This window comes from Capricornis sumatraensis, chromosome 2 (genome assembly GCF_032405125.1).
Source record: "Capricornis sumatraensis isolate serow.1 chromosome 2, serow.2, whole genome shotgun sequence".
NCBI classification, from domain to species: Eukaryota; Metazoa; Chordata; class Mammalia; order Artiodactyla; family Bovidae; genus Capricornis; species Capricornis sumatraensis.
Window position 1 is genome coordinate 118,265,235 of NC_091070.1, and position 12,097 is coordinate 118,277,331.

At 45.7% G+C, this 12,097-nt stretch overlaps 1 protein-coding gene across 1 annotated transcript; it reads left to right on the plus strand.

The window, feature by feature from the left end:
• The first annotated feature begins 1,472 nt into the window (after positions 1 to 1,472).
• LOC138074415 (protein S100-A7-like) lies at positions 1,473 to 3,582 on the plus strand. Its single transcript, XM_068966556.1, has 2 exons — positions 1,473 to 1,613; positions 3,418 to 3,582. The coding sequence occupies exons 1-2, from the start codon at positions 1,473 to 1,475 to the stop codon at positions 3,580 to 3,582; spliced, it is 306 nt and encodes a 101-aa protein (XP_068822657.1).
• Positions 3,583 to 12,097: the final 8,515 nt, after the last annotated feature.

Here is a 12,097-nt window from a genome sequence, read left to right on the forward strand (position 1 = left end):
ATCAGGTAAGTCTGCTCCGGCCTATCTCTCTTTTCTAGGAGGAGCCGGGAAGCAGCTCTGGAAGGGGATGCAGGAGCCTGTGGTCCAGTCCCTACTCTGCCGCCAACTGGGCTGTGTGCCTTCACCCCTGCTGAGGTCCCATCTGTGTGGCAAGATGACCAATGCTCCCTGCCCCTCCACTGGCTCCTCGGTGATGCTCTTGTGGACACGTGCCCAGTGGGAGCTGAGGACCCTCCTTCTCCTCTTGCTTTCTTTCTTCTCTGGATTCATCTGTTTATCAGGTCAAAAAACCCACCGACCCCACCCTTGAGGAGAGTGGGAGCCCCAGCCAAAGCCTTAACCCCAGGCTTGGGACTCCCCCACTCACCATTACTCTGGTGAGACGTCCTGCCCTGACCTGGAGAAAAGACTGATCAACCAGAGCTCCCCACCTCCTCCCAGCAGGAAAATGCTCAGGGACCGTGTGCACACGGGGCTCGGCTCTGGTCTTGGCCACGTTGACAGAGGCCTTGGGTGGGTCCTCTTACTGACAGAACAGTGGGCTCTTTCTCCTCCATCAGAAGGCAGTGGGGTTTGTCTTAGATACTGACACGCGTGACGCAGGGTCATGTCCTGGCTGCTGAGGGAAGTCCGGCATGGGAGGGCTGCTCTGTCCCATTTCTCTGCTGGGGTCCAGGGCAGCCCAGACCTCTGACTGCTGGGGAAAGAACCTGCTTAGGGAAGTCAGACGTTCTCTTTATTTTAATGAGATCAGGCCTTGGAGGTGCAGATAGTGCCCAGTAACAGAAAAGCGGACGGACCCCCATCTCCCACATTCCACTCAACAGCCTAGAACTGAGTTGTATATGTCCTTTCACTTCAAAAATCCCAGCTGATTCTGATCCCCAGTCCCTCTTCCTCTCCCAGGGGTGGTCAGGAAGAGCCCCACCAGGGCTCAGGACAGGACTGCATTTCTGCCCACTTATTGTAGGCTTGCTTCATGGTCCAGGTGGGCTTCTAGGGGGTCTTCCGGAAGCAGCCCAGGAGGCTCAGATCAGATCAGAGGGGACACTGTCCTGCCCCCGCGACTCTGACCCTGATGCTGAACCTGGAGGAGATGGATTTGCTGCTGTTTGGGGGGTGGGCTTCTCCACGGCTCTGGTTGCTGCGTCCCGCCTCAGGCCCAGTCTTCTCACTGGGGCTGCCCCCGTCTCTGCTTCCACATGCTGTGGTCCTCCCCACAGAGGAGTCTGCCGGTCTCCTTCACCTCCTCATGCCCTGAGCTGTGGGGACCCAGGCCCACGCCTGGGCATGCCCTCCTGTTCCTCAGCCTCTCCTCCCAGCATGCAGGGAAGCAGTTTCTTCTGTCCCATCTGAGCCGCGCTGCGCTGGCTGCTCAGCCCCCATCCAGGTGTCTGATCTTGGGGGCCCTCCCCTGCGGAAGGACACAAAAGGTCACTGACCCCTCTTCCGGCAGCTCTTTGGAAGCCAAGATGAGCGGCTCTAAGCTTGAGCAGGCCATTTCAGCCTTGATCGACCTGTTTCACAAATACTCGGGACCCGATGACACCATCGAGAAGGAGGCCCTGCTGCAGCTGCTGAAGGAGAGCTTCCCCAACTTCCTCAGTGCCTGTGTGAGTGGGCTTCTGGTCCCCCATGGTGATGGGGTCCTGGTCCCCCGTGGTGGCAGGGTCCTGGTCCCCCATGGTGGCGGGGTCCTGGCATGACTGGGGGCCCTTCCTGGGAGACTTTGGACAAGTCACTCTCATTCTCTGATCCTCGCTTTCTCATCTGCAAAAGGGCATCATAGAACTTCCTATCCCGTCCTCTATCAGGGGGTGAAGAGATGCTGTATGTGGCAGAGTAGGAAAATGTGTGGATACAAGTAGTTGATGATAAGTTATCAAAAAGGGCTACAACTGGAGGGCAGTGGATGGGTCCTCTCTCACCTGTCCCACCTTCTGTATGAGAGTCAAACTCTTCTGCTCACACCCTGAGAGGCTCTAGCAGCACCCCTTAGGGTTCTTGAGATCAGAGGGAAGGTGACAGAAATTCCATCATTGGCAAAATATTTTTAATAGGAACAAAATTTTATTTATTTATCTAAAAATATATTTGATTTACAATGTTGTGTTGGTTCAAGTATACAACATAGTGATTTGATATTTTTATAGATTGTACTCCATCAAAGTTGTTATAGCACATTGATAATATCTTCTGTGCTGTACTTTACATCTTTTTATCTCTCTCTCTTTTTTTTATACCTAGTAGTTTGTACCTGTTAATTCCCGTCCCCTACCTTGCCGCTCCACCTATCCCTTTCGCCTCTGGAACAATTAGGTTGCTTTCTGTATAAGTGCACTACTGACAGAATTTAACCCCTCCATTTACAATGCATAACTCATTTGCTGACCTGCTTTAACCCAACGATTAGAATATTCTGAATGAATTACAAGAAAAAAGAGGTTGCTGCTGCTACTGCAGCTAAGTTGCTTCAGTTGTGTCCGACTCTTTGCGACCCCATAGACGGCAGCCCACCAGGCTCCCCCGTCCCTGGGATTCTCCAGCCAAGAACACTGGAGTGGGTTGCCATTTCCTTCTCCCCGCCAAAAAGAGACTACTAGGTAACAAAGAGGTTAGGTAAGTAAGAAAAGGGAACTCAGAGCATGTAGGATCCTGGAGGCCAAAAAGAGAAAATAGGAGAGAAGGGTTAGGTTGAAGATGACAAGGATGGAATTTATTTATTATTTATTTATTTAATTGAAGTATAGTCAATAATATAGTTATAATATATAGTTATAGTATAGTTATAATGTTGTGTTAGTTTCAGGTATGCAACACAGTGATTTGGTTATATCTACATATGAGTAGGGCTTATTTGGGGCTTTTCTGGTAGTTCAACTGGTAAAGAATCCACCTGTAATACAGGAGACCCTGGTTTGATTCCTGGGTCAGGAAGTTCCCCTGGAGAAGGGATAGACTACCCACTCGGGTATTCTTGCCTGGAGAATCTCCATGGACAGATGAGCCCAGTGGGCCACAGTTCATGGAGTCGTAAAGAGTCAGACAGGCTGAGCCCAGCACATGGTTTATCTGAGTCCCGGAGCAGAACTTAGGTAGGTTCAGCCTGGTAGGGGGTTGAGGGGGTGGTCTGGGGCTGGAGACCACCCACCAGCACACTGATCAGGGCAACTCAGGGCAGAGTCTGCTCACCATGTGAATCTCTCATCCAAGTTCACATTTGGGGAAGGACTCTCTGTTGAACTGCAAGGCAATGTCAATGTCCCTACCCCATCCCTCATCTCCACTCCTCAATGCCACACCAGACACCTTTGGGCTGTGCTGGGCCCTCATTTCTCTGTCTCTGCCTCTTCCTCTTCTCCCAGCTCATCACTCTCGTGGGGCTGAATTTGCCTTGTTTTGTGTTTTTTCCCACAGGAGAAAAGGGGCAGAGATTACTTGTCCAATATCTTTGAGAAAAAGGACAAGAATAAGGACCAGAAGATTGACTTTTCTGAGTTCCTGTCCTTGCTGGCGGACATAGCCTCAGACTATCACAACCACAGCCACGGAGAGGAGCTCTGTTCTGGGGGAAATAAATGAGTCCAGAGGCCTCCAGACAACCCAAGAAACAATAAAGTGTCTTTTCTCACCAGAAACTTGTGTTACTTCCTCCTTTTTGTTGCTGCATGTAGCTCAGAGAGAATACACAATGGTCAGTTACCTGCTTTGTAGATTCTCCAGTATATGAACAAATTCTTCATAGCAAATCTCCTTCCCAGTGTACAGCAGTGATGAGACTTTTTGCAAAGAAAATTGACAAGTGTATTGTCTAAGAGGAAACATCTCCTGAGGAAATACACAGACAGGCAGATTGACAATCACTCTGTGTGGTTTCAACACATGCCCACCTCCAAACACCCTCATTCACACAATCCCAACCATCTAAATGGTGCAGGTGCTTCTGAAGACACTGGAACATGGCCAGCGCTTTTTCCTGGGAGATCAGTCTCTTGCTCTGTACTCCCAGCCCTCACCGCCTGTAGGGACCCAGGGTCAGGGTATCTCTCCAGCCAGAGCGGGCAAGAGAGCCCCACCTTCATCAATTAGATTGTTCCTCAGCAGAGGAATCATCCTTGAATATTGACAGTTTATATTGGCTGTTCCATGCACCAGTGATTAGAGAGAAGAAAAGTGTGAGGCTGTTACCATCCTGTGTTCTGGGCACTAAGAATTCTATCATGCGATTTTTGTCCTCAGAAAACTAAAACTCTTTAAGCCAATGGTCCCAGAAGAAAACAGAGTGTACCCCTGTTAGAAAGGCTGGACTATTTCATGTAAGATCTCTCAGCTTCAATTTGACCAACAGTTACAAAATTCTTATTCAAAGGGGAAAAATTTCTGCTGAGGAAAAGGCCTACTGTTATATGTGGTAACCAATGCTGTCTTTTTAAATGTCCCTTTGAATCAGGTCTGTGTTAACAATAGTTTTACCCTCAATATATCCCCAGCCAAGGCGTTGTATACATAAGTGATAATGTACATAATCAGATTTCTGTAACTGTACTCAACTGAACTAAAAATAAAGACGTGAAGGAACACTCTTATCCGAGATAAAGACAGGTGCGCTTACCTTCAGGTTACCCAGAGCCTGTTCCTCAGCCAAGGCATGTGGTAGCTCCTTCACCGGGTCTCCATGGGAGCTGGAGGGACAAAGTGTCAGGACACTGATGAGGCTGCTCAGGAATCCCTCAGCGTTTTTTTTTTTTTTCTTTCTGATGGGAACATGGGGTGGAGTCTATGCTTAAAGGAGGTTAGTAACTACGGACTGAGCTACTGTTGAATCATCCTCTTTGCTGGATGAAGGAGAGCAAAGGAGAGGAACAGGAAAGATATGAAATGGAGCTTCTGCATTTTAACTAATGAGAAGCTAACCAATGGGGAAAAAACCAAACACTAAAATGCATGCTGGCTTTCCATGACAGGGACCCTTGACCCTCCTGCCTGTTTTGAGCTTCTGCTAAATCATCCATGTCTTCTGGATTTCTTCCCAGATTGCTGCCTCCCCAGGATACCCAGCTGCAGTTATTGTGCTTACTAAGTTGTCTATGAGATTTTGTTTTTGATTAAAAGCAAACTCTTTTAGAGGACTGTATTCAATCCTACCTTTCCGAATAGCTATTATCAATCAAGTTTTATTTTTTCCCAGTCATTTCCCAAATAATGTGTGCATGTCCACTGAGTTAGCGGCTGTCCACACTCACATAAGGCATACATTTAATCATCCAAGTAGCTCCAGAATGAGAGCAGTACCCCTTTTCCATCAGCAGCCATATTCTCCTGAAAGAAAAGTGGGGAATGATAGAGTTAATTCTTGGGTAGCTTGATAAGGAGTCCAGGGCCCCAGAAAAGGAGGAAGGGGTCTGGAGCCGTCAAGGAGGAGAAAGGGGTCCGGATACCTCAAGAAGGAGAAAAGGACAAACTTTTTTCCTACATTCCTTTGTTTAGTCACATAAAACTTTTTTTTTTTTTTAAAGCCCAGAGCTAAAGATTACATGACAAAACAACTCATCTTGCTCAATCAGTTCAGTTCAGTCATGCTTGACTCTTTGTGATCCCACGGACTGCAGCATGCCAGGCCTCCCTGTCCATCACCAATTCCCAGAGCTTACTCAAACTCATGTTCATCAAGTTGGTGATGCCATCCAACCACCTTAACCTCTGTCATTCCCTTCTCCTCCTGCCTTCAATCTTTTCCAGCATCAGGGTCTTTCCAAATGAGTCAGTTCCTCTCATCAGGTGGCCTAAGTATTGGAGTTTCCAGCTTCAGCATCAGTCCTTCAAATGAATATTCAGGACTGATGTCCTTTAGATTTGACTGGTTTGATCTTGCTGTCCAAGGGATTCTTAAGAGTGTTCTGAAACATCACAGTTCAAAATCATCAATTCTTCAGTGCTCAGCTTTCTTTATGGTCCAACCTCGTATCCGTATATGACTACTGGAAAAAGCACAGCTTTCACTAGACAGACCTTAGTCAGTAATGTTTCTGCTTTTTAATATGCTGTCTAGGTTTGTCATAACTTTTCTCCTTTAGCCTGTTAATCTTTATCTGTTGCTGCTGCTAAGTCACTTCAGTTGTGTCCGACTCTGTGCCACCCCATAGATGGCAGCCCATTAGGCTCCTCTGTCCCTGGGATTCTCCAGGCAAGAATACTGGAATGCCATTTCCTTCTCCAATGCATGAAAGTGAAAAGTGAAAGTGAAGTCGCTCAGTCGTGCCCAACTCTTAGCAACGCCATGGACTGCAGCCTATCAGGTTCCTCCATCCATGGGATTTTCCAGGCAAGAGTACTGGAGTGGGTTGCCATTGCCTTCTCCAATCTTTATCTATTAGAGGGCAAACAGAATGAAAACCACAATCACAAAAAACTAATCAAACTGATCACATGGACCACAGCCTTGACTAACTCAATGAAACTATGAGCCATACCAGGTAGGGCCACCCAAGATGGATGGGTCATGGTGGAAGGTTCTGACAAAACATGGTCCACTGGAGAAGGGAATGGCAAACCAGTTCAATATTCTTGCCTTGAGGACCCCATAAACAGTATAAAAATGCAAAAAGATACTACACTGAGAGATGAACTCCCCAGGTCAGTAGGTGTCCAATATACTATTGCAGAAGAGCAGAGAAATTGCTCCAGAAAGCATGAAGAGGCTGAGCCAAATTGAAAACAACACTGAGTTGTGGATTTGACTGGTGATGGAAGTAAAGAGTGATGCTGTAAAGAATGATATTGCATTGGAACCTGGAATGTTAGGTCCACGAATCAAGGTAAATTGGAAGTGGTCAAACAGGAGATGGCAAGAGTGACCATCAACATTTTAGAATCGGTGAACTAAAATGGACTGGAATGGGCAAATTTAACTCAGATGACCATTATATCTATTAATGTGGGCAAGAATCCACTAGAAGAAATAGAGTAACCCTTACAGTCAACAAAAGAGTCTGAAATGCAGTATTGGGTGCAGTCTCAAATATGACAGAATGATCTCTGTTCGTTTCCGAGGCAAACCATTGAGTATCACAGTAATCCAAGTCTATGCCCCAACCGCTAATGTCAAAGAAGCTGAAGTTGAATGGTTCTATGAAGACCTACAAGATTGTTTAGAAGTAACACTCAAAAAAGTTGTCCTTTTCATCATAGGGGACTGGAATGCAAAAGTAGGAAGTCAAGAGATACCTGGAGTAACAGGCAAATTGGGCCTTGGACACAAAATGAAGCAGGGCAAAGGCTAATAGAGTTTTGCCAACAGAACGCACTGGTCATAGCAAACACTCTCTTCCAACAGCACAAGAGACAACTCTACACGTGGACACCACCAGATAATCAGTTCTGAAATCTGATTATATTCTTTGCAGCCAAAGATGAAGAAGCTCTATACAGTCAGCAAAAAACAAGACCAGGAGCTGACTGTGGCTCAGATCATGAACTCCTTATTGCCAAATTCAGACTTAAATTGAAGAAAGTATGGAAAACCACTAGACCATTCAGGTATGACATAAATCAAATCCCTTACAATTTTACAGTGAAAGTGACAAATAGATTCAAAGGACTTCATCTGATAGACAGAGTGCCTGAAGAACTATGGACGGAGATTTGTAACACTATACAGGAGGCAGTGATCAAAACCATCCAGAGGAAAAGAAATGCAAAAAGGCAAAATGGTTGTCTGAAGAGGCCTTACAAATAGCTGAGAAAATAAGAGACGTGAAAGGCAAAGGAGAAAAGGAAAAATATACTCATCAAAATGCAGAGTTCCAAAGAATAGCAAGGAGAGATAAGAAAGCCTTCTTCAGCGATCAATGCAAAAAAATAGAGGAAAACAATAGAATGGGAAAGACTAGAGATCTCTTCAAGAAAATTAGAGATACAAAGGGAACATTTCATGCAAAGATGGGCACAATAAAGGACAGAAATGGTATGGACCTAACAGAAGCAGAAAATACTAAGAGGTGGCAATGATATACAGAAGAACTATACAAAAAAGACCTTCATGATGCAGAAAATCATGATGGTGTGATCACTCAGGTAGAGCCAGACATCCTGGAGTATAAAGTCAAGTGGGCCTTAGGAAGCATCACTATGAACAAAGCTAGTGGTGATGAAATTCCAGTTGAGCCATTTCAAATCTTGAAAGATGATTACTGGTTTGATCTTGCTGTCTAAGGGATTCTCAAGAGTTTTATGCAACATCACAGTTCAAAACCATCAGTTCCTCAGCACTTAGCTTTCTTTTTTCTTTTTTTTTTTTAGCACTTAGCTTTCTTTCTGGTCCAACCCTCACATCCATACATGACTACTGGAAAAAGCATAGCTTTGACTAGACAGACCTTAGTCAGTAAAGTAACATCTCTGCTTTTTAATATGCTGTCTAGGTTTGTCATAACTTCTATCCATTAGCCTCTTATCCTTATCTGTTAGAGGGCAGACAGTATGAAAACCACAATCACAGTAGTCACGTATGGATGTGAGAGTTGGACTATAAAGGAAGCTGAGCACTGAAAAATTGATGCTTTTGAACTTTGTTGTTGGAGAAGACTCTTGAGAGTCCCTTGGACTGCAAGGAGATCCAAATAGTCAATCCTAAAGGAAATCAGTCCTGAATATTCATTGGAAGGACTGATGCTGAAGCTGAAACTCCAATACTTTAGCCACCTGATGTGAAGAACAGATTAACTGGAAAAGACCCTGATGCTGGGATAAAACTGAAGGCAGGAGAAGGGGACGGCAGAGGATGAGATGGTTTAATGGCATCACTGACTCGATGGACATGAGTTTGAGCAAGCTCCAGGAATTGGTGATGGACAGGGAAGCCTGGCATGCTGCAGTCCATGGGGTCACAAAGAGTCGGACATGACTGAGCAACTGAACTGAACAGAACTTCTTCCAAGAAGCAAGTGTCTTTTAATTTCATGGCTGCAGTCATCATCTGCAGTGATTTTGGTGCCCAAGAAAATAAAATCTGTTTCCATTGATTTCCCGCCTATTGACTGTGATGGGACTGGATATCATGACTTTAGTTTTTTGAATGTTGAGTTTTAAGCCAACTTTTCCACTCTCTTTCACTTTCATCAAGAGGCTCTTTAGTTCCTCTTCACTTTCTACCATAAGGGTGGTGTCATTTGTATATTTAAGGTTATTGATATTTCACCTGGCAATCTTGATTCCAGCTGTGGTTCATTCAGCCCAACATTTCTCATGATGTACTCGGCCTATAAGTTAAGTCAGCAGGGTGACAATATACATCCTTGATGTACTCCTTTCCCAGTTTGGAACCAGTCTGTTGCTCCATGTCTGGTTCTAACTGTTGCTTCTTGACCTGCATATAGGTTTCTCAGAAGGCAGGTAAGGTTGTCTGGTATTCCCATCTCTCTAAAAATTTTCCCGTTTGTTGTGATCCATTCAGTCAAAGGCTTTATCATAGTCAATGATGCAGAAGTAGTTTTTTTTTTTTCTGGAATTCTCTTGCTTTTCCTATGATCCAACAAATGTTGGCAATTTGCTTTCTTGTTCCTCTGCCTTTTCTTTTTTTTCCTCTGCCTTTTCTAAATCCAGTTTGAGCATCTGGAAGTTCTTGGTTCACATACTGTTGAAGCCTGGCTTGGAGAATTTTGAGCCTTACTTTACTAGCATGTGAGATGAGTGCAATTGTGCGGTAGTTTGAGCATTCTTTGGCATTGCCTTTCATTGGGATTGGAATGAAAACTGACATTTTCCAGTCCTGTGGCCACTGCTGACTTTTCCAAATTTGCCAGCATATTGAGTGCAGCACTTTCACAGCATCATCTTTCAGGATTTGAAACAGCTCAGCTGGAATGCCATCACCTCCACTAGCTCTGTAGTGATGCTTCCTAGGGCCCACTTGACTTTGCACTCTAGAATGCCTGGCTCTAGGTGAATGATCACACCACTGTGGTCATCTGGGTCATGAAGATCTTTTTTATATAGTCTTCTGTGTATTCTTGCCACCTCTTCTTAATATTTTCTGCTTCTGTTAGGACCATACCATTTCTGTTCTTTATTGAGCCCATCTTTGCATGAAAGCTTCCTTTAGTATCTCTAATTTTCTTGAAGAGATCTCGAGTCTTTCCCATTCTATTGTTTTCCCCTATTTATTTGCGCTGATCAAGTATATTCTGCCTTGCTTTGCATTGGAAAAGTATATAATGCCTTGCTTTGCACTGAAAACGTATGTAAAACCTTGCTAAAAACTAGCAAGCGGGCATTCTTTCTACCCTGTTCTGATGTCTATGTCAGAAGCTTTCTCTGTCTCTTTTATAGTTTAATAAAACTCCATTGCACAGAAAGCTCCTAGTGATCAAGCCTGGTCTCTGACCCTGGATCGAAATCCTTTCCTCCAGAGGTCACGAATCCCGGCGTAGCATGTGTCTCGCAGCCGTAGCCTACAGTCTCCAGGCCGCATCCTGACCCTAAATCTCCTCTTTGCTCTCCCACAGCCACTTCACATGGCCACGGCCCTCAGACACCAGAAAACTGCATGGCAGATGATAAAGATTCGGAGGAGAGCAAGAACATGCAGGTCACTTATTTCCTCTTTCGCATTAAAATTTTTTTGTTTTTCTGATCCATAGACTCTTCCTTATAAACCTTTCCCATCTCCTCTTTCCATCCTTTTATGATTATCCTTCTGGAGGACCTGAGCTCTTATAGGCACTTGGGATCCTGGGAGCTTATATAAAATCTATGAAATAGGTCTGCAGCCCTCTTCCCTCACTCTCTTAGCATCGTCTTGGCTCCTGACCTCAGGTCTGCACCATTGAACCTGGCTTTGTCACCATGAGTGACTTGAGCAGGAGTTGAGGCTGAAGTCAGTAGGCCTGGACCCATGCAGCTGAAGGGCCCCCATGAAGTTTGCACTGCCCTGGTCTATGCTATATGGATGCTTTCCTTCCCTGGGAGGCCTTGGACCTGCCTGCCTGCCTGATCTCTTCCTTCCAGATGTCAAAACACTCTCTGCTCATGTCCTTGAGGAATGTTTTTGAGGATGTCAATGGTGACGATAAAGAAAAGGATCAGAAAGAGCAAGTGTGAATGTGCGGCCTGGGATGAAAAGATGAGGCAGATGAGGGCATGTGTCTCCATCACGTCCCCAACTCTCTTGTTGGTGTTTCAGAAACATTGGCAAAAACACTGGGGGCAGCTGTTGAATGTGACCACAAAAGTGGAGAAAAGAGGGTGGTAATAATCTATGCAGATTTGAGGGTGCCCTGAGCACATCTCCCCAGAGCACAGATCCCCATCCACACATGCCCCCAAGATTGTTGGGCTGGATCCTCTGGCAGCTCTATGTTTGCAGGGAGGCTGGGGGGACACTGTGGGGTCACTGTGTGTATGAGTCCAGGAGCTGCTGTTCCAGCATGTTCTCTTTGAAGATCCCCACTGGCGGGTTCCTCATCTCCCTCTGCAGGACCTAGCTCTGCCCTCCCAACCCCCTAAAGGCATCAGGAAGCATCCCTAGTTCAAACCCAGCTGTAGTGAGAGGTTGGTGTAGACCCACCCTCTCTAGTCCTAGGCTCCTGGGAGTAGAGTGGAGGAGACACAGGTGCCCAGAGCTCGTGCAGGCAGGGGGTCACTTTGCAGCTCTGCATCCCTGTGGGTGCTCCTGGGTCCTGACGGTCCCAGCTAGCCTGAGAAGGAACTGAGCCTGGGGTCCCTCAGCCTCTGGAGCCCTGGGGGCCCTGGGTCACCTCGGGGCACCATTTCTCAGCTGGAGTTGGAGGTTCCACAGATTCTTCTGTGTATGTGTCCAACTCCAACTAAAGAAACACCAGAAAGCAGCTCAGTGCAGTGTGTACTTGGGATGCATGACAGAATTCAAGTTACTCATGTTCCTTTTATTTTTCATTCCATTTCTTTCTGGTTTTTCTTTGTAAACCCAGACATGCTTCTGCTCATTTTTATTAGATAAAATTAGCAAGGAGATTAAGGCCAGAGGAGAAATGAAAACTATTTAAATGTTCGGTAGAATTTACAAAAGTGAATCAAACAATGAGGCACAAGAAGGAATGCAGAGAAACACACACATCTGAAA